This window comes from Pogona vitticeps, chromosome 1, assembly GCF_051106095.1.
Source record: "Pogona vitticeps strain Pit_001003342236 chromosome 1, PviZW2.1, whole genome shotgun sequence".
Lineage (NCBI taxonomy): Eukaryota > Metazoa > Chordata > Lepidosauria > Squamata > Agamidae > Pogona > Pogona vitticeps.
The window spans coordinates 141,723,814-141,743,721 of NC_135783.1; the positions used below are offsets into that span (position 1 = coordinate 141,723,814).

Below are 19,908 nucleotides of genomic sequence, written 5' to 3' on the forward strand. Positions count from 1 at the left end.
TTCCAGGACTGCAAGGAGACCACCCAAGCCTAATAATCCTGCTACTAGCTTTAACGTGATGAAGAAAAAGCTGGAAAACATTTGGAGATATACAACCCCCCCTCCAATAGCAATGCAGTTTCACTTATGATAGAGGGAGGGGAAAGAAATCTGCATACAGGGATAGGAAACACAAAGTTTCAGTTTGAATCCATGATGACTCCAGAGACACTACCCAGAAACTCTGTTATCCAAGAATCATTGAAAACTGAAACATGTATCATGAAGCATTCACTGTATGCACGCAGATATACATATAGTTGATCCGCCGTGCACACTGCTGTTGTTGTTATATGGAATCAACTTATAATGACACTAAGAGGGCTTTAAAATTGTGAGATATTTAAGGAGTAGTTTCACCAGAATGGCATTAAAGTAGTTCTGTAAACCAGTAAACCATTGTTTGGGGAAGAACTTGTATTGGACAAACACATTTAGAGTGAAACACCTTCTGTTTTGACGTCACTGCTCCAGAAGAGTTTGTGTTCACCAGTTCTAATGAAAATACTTATGAGGTGCACTGCATAGCTAGCATTCCAATGAAGTCTGAAACCATAAGGCTTAAGCACCATCACAGGCGGCGGGGAGGGGGGGACACACACCATGCATTTAGGTTTATCAAATTTGATCTTGAAGCCTTAGCAGAAGAATATTTATACAGAAGCATACAGCCATTGGATCCTGTATTGCCAAGAGTTCTTCCAGGCAACTGGATGGAAAATCATACTGTTATTCTGTATTTTCTTCCATAGTGTTTGAGGTGGGCAGAGAATGGAAAGGAGAAAAATAGATGGAAAACATTAGAGTATTAGATTCTACTTGGATTCCTTCAATGCAGTGCAATGGGATGATATCTTAATTTGAGTTTTAATTCTATTAAGGAGAAAAAGTAGTCTCACAGGTGATGTATCAAGCCAGATGTTACTCTACTACCATGCTTTAGGGTTTCACTTCACTGGGGCTCATTTTTTGGGTAGGGCTTATATTACGAGCATCCTGAAAAATCCTACTAGAGCTTATTTTCAGGGAAACGGTACTATGGATCATTCCCAACTACAAGGGAGCAACCAGACTTCTAAGAAGTGCAAACCACCAACCCTTGCTATAACAAAGAATTTAGGCACAAAACCCCCCGCAAGCTGTTTACTTCCGAGTTCAAACCCACATGTTCACAACTTCCTTTCAAAAGCTCAAGAAACTTGCCTGCCACAAAGTACTGTAAAGCCATATTTTTGCTGCTGTGGGGGTGTACTGTCATCAAACCTAAAATAAGTTCACACATAGTATTATTAATGCTATTCTCTTTATCATCATCTAACCTGAGCAATTAAGGGTTTCGTTTGATAAAGTGTATTTTATTATGGGATTATTACCTTTTTTTGTCACACACAGACGGAGGGGGAAAGGCAAGCATTGAAAGTCACTTATCTAAGGCACCTGATGAAGTAATCGTTTGTTCTCATTCCACATATACTTCTCTACTCTTCAAACTGAACAAATATTAAGAAGCCAGTGCTGCAGCTATAAAAAGCAACTTAAATCTGTGTCTACCACTTTGATTTCTGTGCAGGCTGGTGGGTGACTTGGGCCAATATCTACATGGGTTTTTGAAAACAAACAGATAAGGTACTGGTATGGCCTTTTTTTTTTGCTGGAGAAGTAAGACACCTAGCAGCAGGGCTCCCCTTTAACTCCAGGCACAGTTACTTGTTCCACCCCACTGAAGAAATCAGTGAGCCTATCTTTGAAGTGAAATTTACAGAGATGGGACCATGCTGCATGTATTTCAATTGACTTCTTCTATCTCTAGGGAAGGAATGTGCCAGGCTTTCTGGCCTGATACAAGATGAGCCAAAACAAACTGAAAGGCTAACAAGCCCAGCACTCTGTTCCTGCCATGGTCAGCCCCAGGCCTCTTAGGAATTTGGCAAGCAGGACTGGAGCGCATTAGTACAAACTGCATTGAAGCTCTGGGAAGGAAGGGCCACAAGGATGATCAGGGACTGGAAACCAAGCCCTGTGAGGAAAGACTGGAAGACCTGGGCATGTTTTAGCCTTGAGAAAAGAAGACTATGATAACACTCTCCAATTACTTTAAAGGCTGTCATGCAGAGGAGGGGCAGGATCTGTTCTCAATCATCCCAGACATGCAACCATGGGCTCAAGTTACAGGAAGTCTGCTTTCCGTTGAATATCAGGAAGAACTTCTTTTACTATTAGAGCAGTGCAACAACAGACCCAGTTACCCCAGAGGTGGGGAGTACTCAGAGGCTGGAGGCATTCAAGAAAAAAAAAATTAGACAAATATTTTAAAGAAAGACAGACAGACAGACAGAGAGACAGACAGACAGACAGACTGGGGGGGGGGGAAGGAGTTCAGGCAATGAAACGAGACAGTGCATTTTGGCAGGCCACCTTTTTATTGCATGTGTATGGTTTATGAAATACAAAAATCCCAATTGAAGTACTTGCACTTGGAAATTAGAAGTTAAGTTTGCACTATTCAGAGTTACAGGATTCCAGTTTCTGCTTGACCATTAAAAGAAACAAAACACAGAAACACAATTTTATTGATCTTGCCAAACAGAAGTGAGGCTCTGAGGGCAAGAACAATGTTTTCATACATAAAAAGGACATACCACCACTTAAAACCTCACTGTAAAAAAGGCAGTTACATATAGTCGCTATGTGTTGAATGCAGGTCAAGGGAGGACAAGCCAGGCTTCACAGACTGAAAAGGTGTTTAATCCAGTAGTGTAACCATCAGGAGCTTTTTCCGCCAGGAGAAATAGGGAAGGCACCAACAGTGTGGTTGGCAGCTCATGATTCTGCTTTATCTGAAAGATTTCTCTCTTCCCCCCCCACCCCCCCCAAAAATTTAGGACTATACACTTGCATACAGTGCACTATTGTCAACTCAATTTTTTGCCTCAATTTTTTGTCAACTCAGGGAGCATCTTGCAAGCCAACAAGTGTACATGGTGAAATGAAGAGAAGCCTAAAAGGTGGATGAGTGTGCTATTCTTTTAAAAAAACAAACTCCAAAGCCTTTACAGAACACTTTTTTAGTATATTTAACATCCATGTCATCCTGTACATTACAGAAATCATACATCTGCACTAATTATTCTACACCAGCAAACTGTTTTTCAAGAGAGCTTCTCCACTGCTCCACACACAATGTACTTAAAACACATTTAAATACTGCTTTCGAAGTGCTGAGATTCACTGATTTGGTCCCACAGATACACAAACCCAACAAGACCCCTATGTTACATTTTGGACACACAAAGGAGATGAAGGCACACGATCCATCATTAACTCCCTCTTCTACACAGAGCAGCTTCTGAAGACATTTGATCTTCAAACTCAGCGTTCGAACACAAGTTGGACTGAGATAAAAGTCAGCCACGTACAGAACAGATGCTCAAACATCACCCCACCCCCCACCCACCCCCGGCTCTGTATGCCGAGCCGATGCTCCCTGAATTCCTACTACAAACGCCTGTCTAATGTGATTCTAGTCCCTGGGACTTGGCAGCATCAGGCGGTTTTCGTTACCCATAGCATGCTCAGTCCTGTACGTTGCATGCCACACCCCAGCATTCTAAGTACCATGCGGTAAAGTCAGGGCTTGCAAATCCAGTAAAGTTGCTGCTATCAGGAAATGCAGAAGAGGTAGATAACAAGTGGTGGCCCATGAGCTGCTAAGGGGATTTTTTTGCACAGTGAATGAACAGGGGGTTAACACCAGGGTCAGAAGAACTAGAGAAGTACGCCCATCTCAAATAATACCCGCACCTCAAGTGTCATTCTCTTACATTGCTTCCGACTTTGAAGCACAGTGTATATATATAAAAAATTATCCTATTGAATTCTACAGGAATCGCACCTAATCTGGCAAAGGCCACGGTTTAAGAACTCCACCACTTTAGACAAGCCTTTAAGTTTCAGAGAGACCCTTCCTTCTTAACACCACTCCCCTCTTTCAACTGCAATAGGGTGACTTAGTTTTATCCCTGGAAAAGAGAAAACCTGTTAAACATCATGTTAATAGCCTTTTTTTTTTTAAAAAAAGAACATTTTCTAAAGCACTCACTTGTGACCAGTAAATGTTGCCGAGGGGTGAGGGAGGGGGAATTGTCATAAGTATACACATATTGTACCTCATTAATTCCTTGGCGCTTTCCTAAGACGTCAAGACTATATACAATCAGTTCCTTATCTTCCCCCAGGAGTCCTTAGACAAGACAAGAGTTCCCACATGACAGGGAATCTTTGTGCAAGAAGGCAGGTAAGGGTTTTATTCATCCAGAATGACTTTGGAAAAAATAGAGTAGCAGTAGTTCCAAATGTCAAGGAGGCACAAGGCTTAAATTCAGTCTTATGGCTTTTAGTTTTTTTTTCCTCCCCCCCTTTAAAATGCAGCGAGAACTCAGGATGTCCAGAGACAGAAGAAAACTGTATTTCAAGTCCAGCTTTTTCATGCATAGAATTCTTCTTGTTTGTGTGGTTTTTGATAGCCTCCATTTGACTGTTTTGGCTCATCCAACGAATAGCTTCCTTCATCTTTTTTCTTCATTCTGTACAGCATGAACCCAACGAGGAATCCAGCAAACAATAAGCCCACGAGTCCACCAGCAATGACCCCTGCAGAAAAGGTGTGGATTAATGTTTTCAAATGAGAAATAAAGGCATCCACCCTTCTCCTCCTCTTAAATAAGACATGGGTGCTTTATCAATACCAGAGGAGTTTGAACAAGACAGCTGTTTATGTGGAAGACGTCTAGCTCAAGACTGAGCCCCTTGTGCCCCCAACCCCCCTGCAGATGTTTGACTATAAGTCTCATGATCCTTCACCTTGTTGTTTGGTCTTAACAGAAACTGGAATCTAACAACATCAGGAAGAGCACATGTTCCCCATCCTTGGCCTAGAAAGGGTTCCCAAATGGGCACCTTTCTGTGTGGAATATTCCTTCAAATAGCTGAAAATAAGTCACACTCCTATCAGAGTTTTCTTAGTTTATGCAACACTTAAACTCCTGACCATCGGGGGGAGGGGGGGAAGTGTAACTGGAATGGGTGGAATCTACCCATCGTACAGTCCTGAATATTGTCAGGGGGCATAGTCAGTATCATAACTTTCCCATCATCATCATCACCAGCAGTACCACATCCTTGGCCAAAGCACAAAGTAAAGGACATTCGGCTGAGGGTTTTACTCCTCTTCTCCATTTCCAACACAGGGAAGGAGGAGGATGAAAGCGCTTCCAGGTGATGGCGACAAGAGACAGCCAAGAAGCATAAGAACAGAATCTCTGCTATCACAGACCAGAGATAACAGCAGGGGTTGCCCCATACACAGCTCACAACCAGGAGAGCGAGTGGGGTGCAAGGGACTCCCTGACAATACTGCTGATCACTAATTGGGAGACAACCCAGGACTACCCTCCCCACCAAAGTGGGGACAAGACTGACATATCAATTTCCAAGAACTGCTGGAAAATCTGTCAGGCCTACAAGCCAGACCACCCCACCTCAAGCAAAGTTCTCTAGCAACTGAACAAAGTCAGTGCCATAAAGGAAAGACTGGCCTGAAGGGACACTATCATCCCACATGATGACTGGCAGAAGGAAATGGATTAGTGGATTCCCCCTCACACACACCTTTTCCCCCCCAAGGAATAAAGGGCTACCATATTCACCTGCCATACAAAGAGCTGAGAATCCTACCCAGCTCTTTGTCCAGCCACTGTGATTCTGTCACATTGCTAGGTGGGACCAGCATCTGGCCTCAGATGCACAGGATCCATCTAGCTTCAGCCATTTGTACTGTGACCTCTGTAACCATTCTTAGCAACTTTCCCGTTAGATCAGAAGTACAGCCCCTCAAACCCAAGCTTCTGTGCCACAATAGGGGCACCAGAATATCATACAGCAATCTATATTGTGCACTTGGCAGTTCCAACATAGATGGGAAGTGAGGTAACACTGAGCGCAGCCAAAGAGAAATAGACACACAAGTATTCCTTCAAGGACTCACATACCTCCAAGGACTTCTTTCCTGTCCATTATTCCCTGTGGGGCTCCTGCAGACTTTTCGTCCTTCACTCCTATACCCACTCCCGTTTTATCTATTTCAGCTTCTTTTTCACCATGTCGAGGAAACACGAAATCTCCCTGAATGAAACAACATGTCAGTTACATTTCACCTATTTCACTTCAGTGCACCCATGTTTTCATACAGTTATGGATTCTGAAGGCAGCCATACTTATTAACAAAGCACACTGATACCCCACCCTCTGCATTTAAAGCCGTTTCAACACCTAAACTAAAAACACAAGGATTATGGCCTTACCGGATCACCAGAACTCTCTTCAGTCTGTGTAATTTCTCCTTCAGGTGGAGAAGAGAGATCCTTCTGGACAGCAGAGGACCCTGTAGTGGAACTGATAATATCTGGACTTCTCTCGCTAGGTGGCACAACCGCAGAAGCAGGTATTTTTTCCTCCGGGGTCAATATGTGATGAATATTATGGTAGACTTCAGGCTCAGCAACTTTTAACGTGCTAGAAGCTTGCGAGGTTGTGAGTCTGACAGTAGAAACATGGCGAGTGACCGGGAACCCTGTCGTTACAACTGCGGACTGCGTTCCTTGCTTAGAAAGCGAGTCCAGGGCATCCTCTTCAACAGGAGCTCTGGGCTCGCCAGGCGCCATACCTAAAACGTGGAACATAGAGGGGCTTGTGGTGGTGGATCCTGCTACAGTTGTGTGGTCTTCTGTAGAGTCTTCTGTTTTCTGAATCTCAGGCTGATTATCTCCAAAGGCAGTAGACAGTTCTGGCATCAAAGAGGTACTTGTGACGTCCCAAACAGCCACAGGATGGTCTGGCAACGAACCTAAACATAAAAAACATGTTTTAGATAACCTTCAGAGATCCTCTAGAACAGTTCTGTATCAGACAACATATAGCCAAGGGCTCCAGGAGCTTGAAACTCTGTCTCCTTCACAGCTCAGCTGCACTCTGTGACACCCCCCCATGCTACTCCTTTCTAAAGGCTGAGAGGATCCCACATATTCACACTCTTGACACAGCCGCCTAAGAAGAACTAAAGACCCCCTTGTTCACTATTAAATTTGTTTTTCCCTTACATAAGCTAAAAATCCATGTTAAGTTCTTTCTGTGTTTGTTTGTTTTTAAAATTACACTCAGTATGATAAGGCCTAACGTAGCCTTGGGGATACCACAATGACTCTGCCCCTAACAGGACATGCAAAGCTACCAGCTACAGGGTTACTATAACTACCTAGGAAGGAAAAGGGTATCCTTCAAACAAGGATCAGGACTGGAAAAAAAAAACAGTTTTGACCATCCTGCATAAGACGGACATGCTCACTGGCTGACTACCAGTTACCAACCCTTAAGCTAGCCTATCTCACAGGGCTGAAAGAATAGAAGAAAAGGGGGGAGCGACCACTACTCTGCCCTGCCCTGAGCCACTACGGAAAAGGAAAGATATCAGTGTAACAAGAAATAAGTTACGTGAAATGGTTTGCGCATGAAAAAGCATTAGGACTACTGTGTAGCTCCTCGCCCTCCCCATCCCCTTTCTCTCACACACACAAGTCAAAGTGAATCTAAAATAGCATTTCTGTCAGTCAAGAAGGCTTCTATTCACAGCATCGCAAGCTCCAAAAACCACACTCACCGGAGCCGGAAAAAGCGTCATAATCGTCTCCAGATGAGTCCTGGTCTTCAGGGGGGAGACTGATGTCAGCTGGCTCCTTTAGAAGAAAAAAGAGAGAAAAAAAAAGAAATTGCAGGATATATTCACTTGGTCATATAGAAAAAGTTATGAAGCGTTTCCAAAATGTCCATCATTATGAGTACCTGTGGAGGGAAGGGTTTGATATTGCTAAGACCCAAAGTGGCCTAAAAGGGCAGAGCAGGTCCAGGTGCTTTACACGCTTGAAAGTTCATGCAAGTCTCCAAATACGCACCCCTGAAAAGAGCTGGGGGGCTTGCATCCAGGTGGATCATCAACCTTCAATTAAAAGATTTCCAGCAATAGTCCATCATCTTCTGAAGCCCACTGTTTTTCCTGCAATTTGATACCAAGTGCTTAAGCCCTTATAATCTGCAGCTGCAACCAATTTGCTCTGATATCCCTATGACAGACCTTTAAATTCTTAAATATGGCCATCCTACCATCTATTAATCATCCTTCTGCCCCCCTCACCATTTTTTGCCCTACTCTAGACATATATCAGCCTGTCAAGAACCCTTTTACGCTGCCGAGGTGGGGCTTTGTTGCGGTGCTGCCAGTAGCTCCAGAGAAGAGCTCTCTCTGGAAAAACTGGAACCGTCCGGTCCGGGATCCCCCTTTTGAAATGGGGATCGAAGGAGAGTCTAGAAGAAGTCTCTCTGAAGCAGATGGTGAGCAGCAGAAGGAGAAGAATGGGAGGCAAACCCGGATTTCTTCCCTCTGAAAAAATCACCCAGCACGGATCGGAGCGGGAGCCATATTTGGCACGAAGCCGTGAGTAACCCTTTACCGGGGAAGAAGAGAACAACCAATATAAGCTTAAAATATATAACAACTAAGTAAGCTGAAGCCTTTGATTTATGAAACAGCCCCATTAAGCTGAAAATCAGAATGAAAATACAGTGGTGCCTCGCTTAACGAGTGCACTGTAGAACGACAAAATCGCATAGCGATGAGGTATTTGCAATCGCAAATGCGATCGCATACCGATGGCCCCTATGGGCAAAATTCGCTGGATCAGCTGTTCGGCGGCTCCAAAATGGCCGCTGGAAGCCCCAAAATGGCCATGCGCAGCATTTTCACGCCCTGCCCTCGCTTACCGAGGGCACGAAAATGGCTGCCGGACCCTGGAAACATCACTGAACTGTGAGTTTTTTTGCCCATTTGGAATGCATTAAACGATGTTTAATGCATTCCAATGGGCTTCCCCGTTCCGTACAGCGATGTTTTCACATAGCGAGGGTTAATCCGGAACGGATTAACCTCGCTATGCGAGGCACCACTGTATTTGGCTGAAAGAAGAAAAGCAGCGGCGAGCCTATCTTATCAGTCTGTCTCAAAAGCGAAACTAACTCTCCTCCCCAAGTGAACTCCTAATATAGCAGGCTGATTTCAAAGCCAAGAGAGTAAGATGGAAAAATCAATCTTATGTTTCTGGAAAAGAATCCCAGATGGTAATGCCATGACAGGATCTAAGAGACTTGAGTTTTGTGAATGCAGTTTGGCTGGGACAGGTTTCTCTTTGCCTTTTCCTAGACTCTGTGAACTGTTAGTAACAGAATCTGGTGGTTCTCTGGAGAAGAAAGAAGGAGCTGACGTGGTCGACTGGACTGGGGAGCATCAAGGGGTTAATGGAAAGATCATAAAACGGGCTTCAAGGACAACTACTGGACAGTTTGAGACTCTGTGATTGTTGTTTTGTTTGTCGGGCTGCTAAACTCGGGAGAAGAAGAAATAATTGTGCCACGGTTCTATTTGATTTTGAATTTATTAGGTTAAAAGTGGATTTTTATATTATAATACAGTATTTGGAAAAGATTGGAGGGGAGGTTTATGATTAGGGGTTTGGATTGTTGATAAAATTGTGGAAACTGTTGAAGGATATCTAAGGGGTGATCATTGTGGTTAAGGGCATAGTACCATCTATACAAGCCCCATTTACTGGAAAGCCTGAGATGGCCTCCAAAAATTTAAGACAACAAATGGAGACTTGGTCTGTTCAATCCCAACGTTTTGGAACAGTAGTACAAGAGATAGAAAAGGAATGGCAGATTACTATGCAAAAGACAATAATAACAGGGTTTCAGCAAGTGAATGAAGGTCTTAGCAAAACAGAAGATCTGATGAAAGTAATGAAAGAGGGGACATTAGATGCCAAACAAAACTTAAATGAAGCTGCACAAACTTTAGAACCGTCTTTATTGGGCATGATACCAGCTAATATAGATGGGATAGAGAGCTATCCAGTGACCTATGCAGCTTCCAAAATTTAAAAGAATTATGTTAAAAATCTCAAGAAAGCAGAGATACTGAAACAAGAGAATCTTATTGTGAAAATATGGGAAGTAACAAAAATGGATATTCTGTCAGATGGGCTGAAAGGCTGTTCAATTCAAAAGGAAACTGAACGATGGGATGTACTGTATAAATGGCTGCAGTTATCAGATAGTGTTGGAGTAACATAGAATTAAACTAAAATTAAATGATAAGATGAAAGCAGGAGGGTAATCAAACTGTGAAAAAGCAAAAAGTTGTTATTGTAATAGAGCATACATTGAAATGAGAACTTAAATCTGGAAGGCAGAAAATAGTAAAAAGAGTAATCTGGAATTTTGATATGGCAATATGTATAGAATGGATGTTAGTATGTTATTGTTTCTCCTCTTCCCTCTTAACCTCAATTCCCTTTTTCCTTTTTGTCACCCCTTGTTAAAAATAAAAAGTTTTTTAAAAAAGGAAAAAAAAAGAACCCTTTTACGCTGCAGTAACCAGTGGTGGATGCAGCATTCCAAGCAAGGTCTTGAGAAAGAGTTATGATTACTTATTATCATCTGGGCAATTTATCCGTTCGGAACACTGAGGATTAAACACTAACTTCCCTTAGAAAACACACCTTTAACTAAAACCCAGCTTACAATCAATGCTAAATATGGATCTTTCCACACAAATATGATTTTAAGTGAATTATTATCCGTTTCCACAAAATATTAGACACCAAAGTACAAGACATCCTCACAGATCCTCATTCAGGCAGACATGGAATAAAGACCACGTAGATTTCCAACTCCTCTTCTGTAGCAGTACAAAAAGGCTTCAATGGCCACATCGTTGACCAATTAAGGAGAAGAACCAAGAAATGGGAGGGGAGGAGCAGAAAAGGACCTGCAGTTTCATGACCAGAGGCTATCTGGACAAAGTCATTCTCACGTGAAGGCATTAGCAGTCCTGACGGCTGATGCATGCTTCCGAATGTCTGCTTCAAAGTGCATTTGGTCCTCACAGACAAGATCACCCTTATTTCCAGCACTTCATCTTCCCAGTGTGGGAATCTGAAGTTCCACACACTGTCGCAGACCAGGGATAGGGAACGTCAGTAGATGTGGGGGTCCATCCACTGTACGTTTATTATTAATTCTCTGTTCCACCACCATTTTGGCTGCAAATTAAAAAGACTACTTTAAAACATTGGCTCCCCAATGAAATTAAGCTGTATTGTTTTGCCCCTGACATTTTGGCAGCTGGGATTGGGAACTGCCCAAATAGGTTTGGTGGGACAAATGCCGTCCACCCTTGCTGCAGATCCTATTCAGTCCATTCTAAGCACCACAAACCTGTGCTGGCACAGCCACCTGAAAGAGCTTCTTGTTCTCTCTCACAGCAGCAGCACTGCAGCAGTGTTAACTTTTGATCATACAGTATAGGAGGAGGCAAGAAACACCTGGTGCTATCTCACTCTACAAAATCTGCAAGAGAAAGCAAAGCAGACTGGAACAACGCACCAGAAGGAGTACATCTGCCTGCCTGGGAACAAGGAGGGAAAATTCTCAGAGGGATCCTTCGAGAAGACCCTCAGCATGCAGCTCAGAGAGAAGTCAGTACTGACTACTAGCAGAAGCTGTAGTAGAAAGGAATTTTGCACCCTGTAGATTGATGAATTCTCTCTCTTTTTCCAACCTTACAGTTACAGAGTTCTAAACACAAGGTGATTTTAGTTATACAGTACAACCAATGTGAATTCTGTTTGGAAAATTCTTGTAGGTTCTTGTTCTGTGCAGGTGTTATTTTAAGGGGAGGGGGAAACCCTGGAGTTAGATAGCTACAGGTGAGATCTCTGGGTAGACTGTGTAGGCTCACAGTCTTCTTGTGAGCTAGCCAGAAGAACTTGTTACCATCCACCTCCGGGCAATCTGACTGCACAAAGCATACCTTAAAAGGCAGTGCTGTGAGTTCCAACATGGTCTGTTAAATGCTGACGATGGAGAACCTCACACAGTAAGCTTCTTCCACCTGGAAATTTTCTTGGCTCTTATAGCCCTGCATTTATTTTTCTGCACAAAGGATCCGAATCCCACATGCTCACCACAGTAGACTATGTGGCACTTACAAGGGCACAGCAAACTACATTATTCCAAGGCAAGGTCAAATCACCTATTTTAAAAAACACATTTCAGTCAATATTTACAGTGGTTTTTTAAAAAAAAAACAACAAGATTTCTCTTAACAGCTAGGTATATATTAAATTATCTCCATACAAACAGCACATTACCCTGAAGTTAAAAGTAGAGGGGGGGGGTGGTCAGCCTCTGGACCGAGCCTCGTGAGTAATCACTTCGGTCAAGACCACGCAGCATTTAGTTAAACTGCCCTTTGGAACAGCGAACAACAGCCTTCAGGCAGAGGAACTTGAGCAAAAGTCCAGCAGAGCCCTCAGGGCCCACCAGCAGACAGGATGCTGACTGGGCCTCAGAACAGAATATTGCAAGCATCATGGTAGCCTCTGCAGTTCACTGTCACACTGAGATGTGAAAGGCAAATGAAGCATATCTCTCTCTCTCTCTCTCTCTCTCTCTCTCTCTCTCTCTCTCTCTCTCTCTCTCACACACACACACACACACACACACACACACACACACACACACACACACACACACACACACACACACACGGCATCATCCAAGCACACCTGTTGTGATGGCTACATAAGAATCTAAGGAGGCTTGGCTGCCATGAAACTCTAGGGTGGAAGTTATATGAGAAACCTGCAATGAACAGAATATTATGGGGCAGGAAAAACCTACAATCCAGTAGAGTACTGAGAACAATGGCCTTTCAGATGCCTCCTTTAAGTGCTTTGCCCAGGATCTGGCCAAATGGAGGTAGATACTCGGCAGAATATGTTTTATTTCAGCGAAGATTATGCCAAATACAGTTATACAGGTGCAATCATAGCAACAAGAACTCAAACCTGCAGCTGTGATAAACATGTGCCTTTACTCAGACAAAGTAATACTTATCCAATGAAAAGAAAATTCCACAAATATCAACAAGGTAGAACTATGTCTCCCAAGTGCTGGAAATGAAGAACAGGCAAAAAATTAATGAAGAAATCAATGCTGCTACAAAACAAATAAAGAAACAGCAGTTGCATTTCATAATGGATAGGTTTAAGGTTAAGATAAGCAAATGAATATGTGGGGATTTTGCTGGAAACAGTGATCAAATGTGGAAAATGAATGATACAGTTTTAAGAAAAAGAACTTGTATCTACTCATGTCATATTCAAATTGCTATCAAGAAGACAATATACGTGGAAATCCCTACACTAATAGCAAATGTTGCAAGGAACAAAGTCAATTATATCTTAGTTAATCAGAGGTGCAGAACCAGTATTAGATCTGTGAAAAAAACACCACAGAAAACATAAAGAAAAAGCAGGAGGAGAAGAAAGGAGGATTTTTCATGGAGGTATTAATAGGACAGTACACTCAGATAGCTCAGATTGTCTAAAGTAGTTCCCAATCTTGAGTCTCCAGATAGTCTTGGACTACAACTCCCAGAAGCCTTCACCACTATCTATGCTGACCAGGATTTCTGGGAGTTGAGGTCCAAGAACATCTGAGTGACCCGAAGTTGGGAACCACTGCTCTAAACTAGCAGAGGTATGCAGATATGACATGTTCAAAAGTAAAAATATAAGATAAAAAGAAGTACTTAATGGAAGAAATGTTAAGAGATAAAAAAGGAAAAAAAACAAAACAAAAAAACAAGAGAGAAAATACGAGGAACCGCATAAAAATATTTTGAACAAAATTAGGTTAGCCAAATAAAAATGGTACACCCCTCTAAACTACTGAAATAAAACACTTAGAACTGACAAATTAGATGGTTCTGCAAAAGCTAACCAATAAAATAAATGAAAAGTAATGAAAACAGTATAAAAATGCATATTAAGAAAACCAAATTCATGGTAACCAGTAAGTACGCGGCAGTCCAAAAAGAAAAAAATTGAGTTAAAGCTCCTAAAATGAAGCTTGTTAGCCAAAATATATACCTTTGAATTTGCTTGAACAATGAGATTGTAGTCACACAAGAAAAAGTCAGAATAAAGAAAGTTCAGGGCAACTTCCTTAAGAAGGATGTAATATCCTGCAATTAATTAAAATTGGCTTTTCAGGCTACATGGAACTATGTGCTCCTATTTGACCCTTCTCTGACAGGACATCTTCACCATAGACTTTATTGCAGGAACCTACGAATTTCTCAAATCAAGAAAGGGCTAAATGGATTAATACCGAAACAAATGAGCAAAAAGCCAAAAAAAGCCAAAAAAATTAAAACATTAAAAGCAGAAATGCAGGAAAATGAGCAAGCATCCTTCAGTCACATAGTGAGAAATGAAAAGTAGAGATGCAGTTGATTATTTAAGGCAAAATAAATGGGGAAAGAAGGGTTAAAAAGAAAAGGAAGACTGGTTTGGAAGCAACAGAACACTGTTGCTTAATACAGAGTTGCTGGATCCAAAGTCAAGAGGCCATGACGTCATCTAACCTCCAGCAGAGGAGGAACAAGAAGAGGGAGAAGTAGTCTCCAGTTAATCTCTACAAGGAATCAATGATCCTACCAGAAACTCTGAGTCAAAAGGGAAGCTTTTCTATCTAAAGGATCCAACAACACTATTTATCAAAAACGAAAATATATATACTCCACCTAGCAAACACACACATTTCACCTTCTCCTGAGGAAAAACAACTGCTTTGATTAATCCTGTAATTAGTCAACTCCTATTTCAATGGGATATGGACAACACCTTTTTGTTTGCTATGACATTTGAAGATCAAGCAGAACCAAGAGAGAATGAAATTAAAAGAAGCAACAGGGGGGGAAAAGAAAATATGTAACACTGTCGAGCATACAGGACCATATATTCTTCTACTTCAGCTGTCAACAATCATGGCACATGGTCTTATGATATACCCAGTATGGGAATAGTTGAAAGACATTTCTACAAGTCAAAAAGAACGTGTGCAAAACAGATGCAGGATCAAGATGAAAGAGCAAAGAGTGTATAGCATACTGTCATTGGAGGCTTATCTTTTTTTTAGTGGTCAAATCTTTATTATTATTTAGGAAATATTCTAAGTATTTTCAATACAAACCACCCCCCTTCGTGGATTTAAATCAAACCCCTGCAGTTATATCTATCAGAGCAAGAAGATTTGTTCACCAAAGTTGCACAATTTCAGCTGGATCACTCATCTTACTATGATCACTGACATCAAAGCTGCCATTTAACATTTTAATGCTAAGATTATCCATAAAACTAAAATATCTATGTAATGGTTGCTTTCTGTTAGATTATCTCTTTTCTTCCCCCCCCCCCAATTTTTTTGACCCATTTATTTTGAATATTTATGTATTCTTTTTCTGTCCGTTGCAGCTCCCAAAGTAACTTTTAAAAGTTTACATTTATTTAAAAGTACATCTCATTTAGGGCTTTATAAATCAAAATTAGCACCATGAATCAGAGTTTGGAAATAATGTATTAAATCGTTACTTCCACATTAAACAAGGAGGAATGCATAGAAGCTTCAGAAAATGTTTCAGTATCAGAAACTTTACTGCAAAAACATGATTCTTTATATGAATCAGTTGGCTTATTCTCCTGTTTAATTCAGATGTAATTATTTCAGTGTCAATGCAGCAGAATAGCAAGTCATATCAAAGCTTTACCTTGAATTATGTTCAATAGCAAGCCAGTGCAGTTGGTTCAAAACCAGCATTTTATTGTCTAAACAGCACCGTTAGAATTTGATTTATTGACTTCTAATCTATCCTGACTAGGGCCTGATTGGCTATGACACCTGATCTGTTTGTGCATGTCTGACAATCTGCATTGATATAACAGACTGCGGCCACCCGCCCCTCATATACGTGTCAAGAGTAAGCAAGAACCACTCAACTTGTACAAAGGGCACATCAGCTGACTTCCTGACAGTAAAAAAGAAACAAAAAAAGCACCTCTTTAGGCTATGATTCTGTAAGTGCAGAAGGGTTCTTTTGTAAGTCCTATAGTACTAAACCAGTTCAAACCAACCATTTGGGGCAATGAAACTAACAACTGGCATGTGCCCTGGATTCTGAAAGGCCTTGGAGTCACCTGTTCAAGCCATAAAAATGACCCCAAGGCCTTTCAGAATCTAGGCTGGGTGTATGCTAATCATTCAGATCCTCACATAGCTATTTTGATTCATATAAGTAGGATGGTGGCATTAAGGTCACTGGAAATGGGAGAAGACCATCTTTATAAATTAACGGTCAAAATACTGCCATTAGTGGTACGCTGGTTCCTATTTTTGGACTGCTACTCCCATAATTCTCCAGAAATCCCCCTGAAGAATTCTGGAAGGCGCAGCCCAGAAACTTAAAAATTATGGATGAGCTTTCTGGTGATTTAATTCTCTTGTTGAGCTTGAGAATTCTGGGCATTGCAATAAAAAAACAAAAAAAACAAAACAAAATGAAACACACCTAACTCCCAGTGTGACTCAATTGATGTAAATCTGAACAGAGAATTACCGCAGGAAGGAACTGTAAATACTTGCGGTTGTACATCAAATTACACAATGCAGCATGGGACAACAGATATCTATACCAACTTCTTAACTTGTAGCAGTTCAAGTTAAACCAACTGTGCTATGTGTTACACTGGCATAAAAATGTAATAGGATTCTGGCTGCCATCCACAAATATGGAGATCATTCTTCAGCTACGTTGCATTTTGTGAAAATTCTGTTCTTAACTTCCTTTTATCTCTGTGCAATTTGTAAGTTAATACAAAAGATTCATGATTGCTCTATCTTGGTTTTTCTTGTTTTGCTCTATTTTGTTGCCTCTTAATCCTTTTAGGAAACTGTGCTTAAATATTGGCTGTACTGAAGTTCTCACAGGATGAACTGGGGGACACAGGCTCTGTTCTGGTTAACTGAGGGGTAGGTGAAGGGGTTCTTTGTTACATTATCAACTGGGGCAGCTTCTTACCATATCAGTACACATTAAACAGAACTGTTTAAGTGCCAACTGCAAGCCAGACAGAGGGGTGGATCTTCTATGAAACTACTGAAGCTTAGGCTTCATGGCCCCTAATCCTGGACAGGGCCCTAGAAGTGAATTTGGTCAACACTTTTTTAAAAAAATGATGGCAATCTGTTATGGAACAACCCCATCGAAGGAGGTAACAGTGGTTACCCAGATCTTGTTGGTGGTTGCGAAGGGGACCTCATCAATCTGGCCACCATATTAATCACTATGTGTTGCTGGCAAACCCTTTTTCAAAGGCGCCTCTGCAGAGTATGCTCAGGAAAGTGCTCTGAAAATTCCCGGTGTGTTACAGAAGATCATGTAGAAGTGGGCAAAAGGAAAGCCATGTACACCAGCTTGGACTTACATGAAGGAAGGTGGGGTATCAATGCAAGTAAATGTAGCAACACAATAAAATTAACTCATTGACTTTCCACCCTTATATTCAAGTTCAGAAGTGGGAGGGAGAGAATAAATATCCTCTCAGTGTACACATCTGTTGTTCTATACCATCAAGTGGATTCCATGTTATGCCAACACTAATGAGTTCCCCTAGGTATGTGAGATATTTAAGAAGTCGTTTTACAAGTGCTGCTTAGCAAGTGTAGAAATAGCATCTTATTCTTCACTTCAGATTATACTTACAGGAAGTGAACTACATGAGACATAAGCTTCCCTTCTTGGTTGTGACAGCTACAACAGTATATATAATAGGCATTAAAAGAAATCATCAACTAATTATAAAGCATGGAACTGTAACATTCCAAAATACCTTGAGCAAGTCTTTCAGCTAAGGACTAAGATGAAGATGTATGCACCACTGGACTAAATATCCAGTTGTCAGTCTTAAATACAGCAGATTCAATAAATCAACACATCTTAGGGAAGTGTTAACTTCTGAAGTCCCCAGAAATTCCAGGCTTAATCCTCCGTGATACCTGCCCTCTTGGGAAATGAATACTGACATTTGGAAAGATACAAGTAGCCAATACCCTCAACTAGAGACAGTTCTGACATGCAATAGGATGAAAGAATCCCACTGCCAAGTAGCAACATGGGGATGAGGGAAAAATGCTGTCTGAGCGCAGGCTTCCCACATGCTCTTCAGAATCACTGACCATAATGACCTGGACGTGTTATGCTCTCCATGCAGCGTCTGACTTCCCACGATACAAGCCGTACTGAACAGAATAGGGTAAACGGAGGCAGTGGATACCTCTTTCTGTAAGCTCACTAAAAGTCCACCTGCTCGTGCAACTAACCTTTACGTGCATAGAACAGGCTAAGAGAATGCCAGCCAACCTGCTTATGTTGAGTGATCAGATCTGGGCACTGGCTCACACAATATAATCACTTCTGAGGTGGCACCAATTCCATCGCTGGTGAACAAATAAAAACATCTTCTGTCAAGTTTTTGTGTGCTTGTTGATGTTGTTATGTGTCATCAGGTCATTCCAATTTACGGCGACCCTAGGAATGAGTGATCTCCAAAATGCCCTGTCCTCAGCAGCCCTGCTCAGTTCTTGTAGACTCAAGCCCGTGGCTTCCTTGATGGACATCAATCCAGTTCACATTTGATTTTCCTCTTTTTCTGCTTTCTTCAACTCTTCCTGGCATCATTGTCTTTTCCAATGAATTTTGCCTTCTCATGATGTGCCCAAAGCACAACAGTGCCAGTTTCATTTGCAAACATCTCCTCCAGCACCATATTTCACACAAATCAATTTTCTTCCTGTCAACTTTCTTCACTGTCCAGCTTTCATACCCGTACAAGGTGACTGGACATACAAGAGTGTGGACAATCTTAATCTTCATCTCCAGTGACATATCCTTACACTTGATTAATTTTTTTAATTCCTTCATTGTTGCTCTTCCAGGTCTTAGTCTTCTAATTTTTTGGTTGCAGTCTTGCTTTGGCTTGATGACTGAACCAAAGTACCATATACAAAAATCTTTAATAATTGTATATATTACGGTTATGTAATTCTTCGGTAGTAATGATTTTGGTATTTTTAATGCTCAGCTGCTGTCCTGATTTGACACTTTCACTACAAGCCATTTAAAGTCTTTGTTGCTTTTTATCAGTAAGATAGTGTTATCTTACTGATAAATCATATATCATTGATGTTCCTTCCACCAATTTTCATTCCTCTTCCATATGAATCTAGTCCAGGTTTCCATATGATATGTTCTGCATGCAGATTGAACAGAAGGAAATAAAATGCACCCCTGTCTGACACGTTTGCTTTAGGAAACCATTCTGTCAATTCATATACTGTCCTAACAGTAGCATTTTCTTCACAACACAGGGCACTCATGTGCTGAGGCACACCCATTCCTTTCAGAACAATCGATAGCATCTCACAATCCACACAGTCAAAGGCTTTTCTGTAATGCATAATGCTCAGACTGACTTTCTTCTGAATTTCTTTGGTGCACTACAGTAGTCAGTGGATATCTGCAATATGTTCTCGAGTGCCTCTTCCTTTTCAGAATCCAACTTGAACATCAGGCATTTCTTGCTCCATATAAGGCAAAAGGCTTTGCTGCAACACCTTGAGCTTTGCTTTGCTTGCATGAGAAATTAGAGCAAGTGTCCCATAGTTACTGCACTCCATGGCATCTCCTTTCTTGGGGCCTAGAATGTATATCAAACATTTCCAGTCCGTGAAACATTGTTTCATTTTACATATTTATTTGGATATTTTTGTTAGAATTTTGACAGATTGCGTCTCTGTGGCTTG

The 19,908-nt window shown here is 41.4% G+C and overlaps 1 protein-coding gene across 1 annotated transcript in view; it reads right to left on the bottom strand.

Moving 5' to 3' along the window:
- Window positions 1-2,440: 2,440 nt before the first annotated feature.
- SDC1 (syndecan 1) overlaps window positions 2,441-19,908 on the bottom strand; it is a 29,940-nt gene continuing 12,472 nt past the window's right edge. Inside the window, exons 2-5 of the mRNA XM_020784286.3 lie at window positions 7,751-7,826; window positions 6,399-6,940; window positions 6,087-6,219; window positions 2,441-4,689 (exon numbers count right to left, since the gene is read on the bottom strand). Of these exons, the coding sequence (XP_020639945.3) occupies window positions 4,523-4,689; window positions 6,087-6,219; window positions 6,399-6,940; window positions 7,751-7,826 (918 nt within the window). The 3' untranslated portion in view covers window positions 2,441-4,522. The remainder of the gene's footprint in view (window positions 4,690-6,086; window positions 6,220-6,398; window positions 6,941-7,750; window positions 7,827-19,908) is intronic.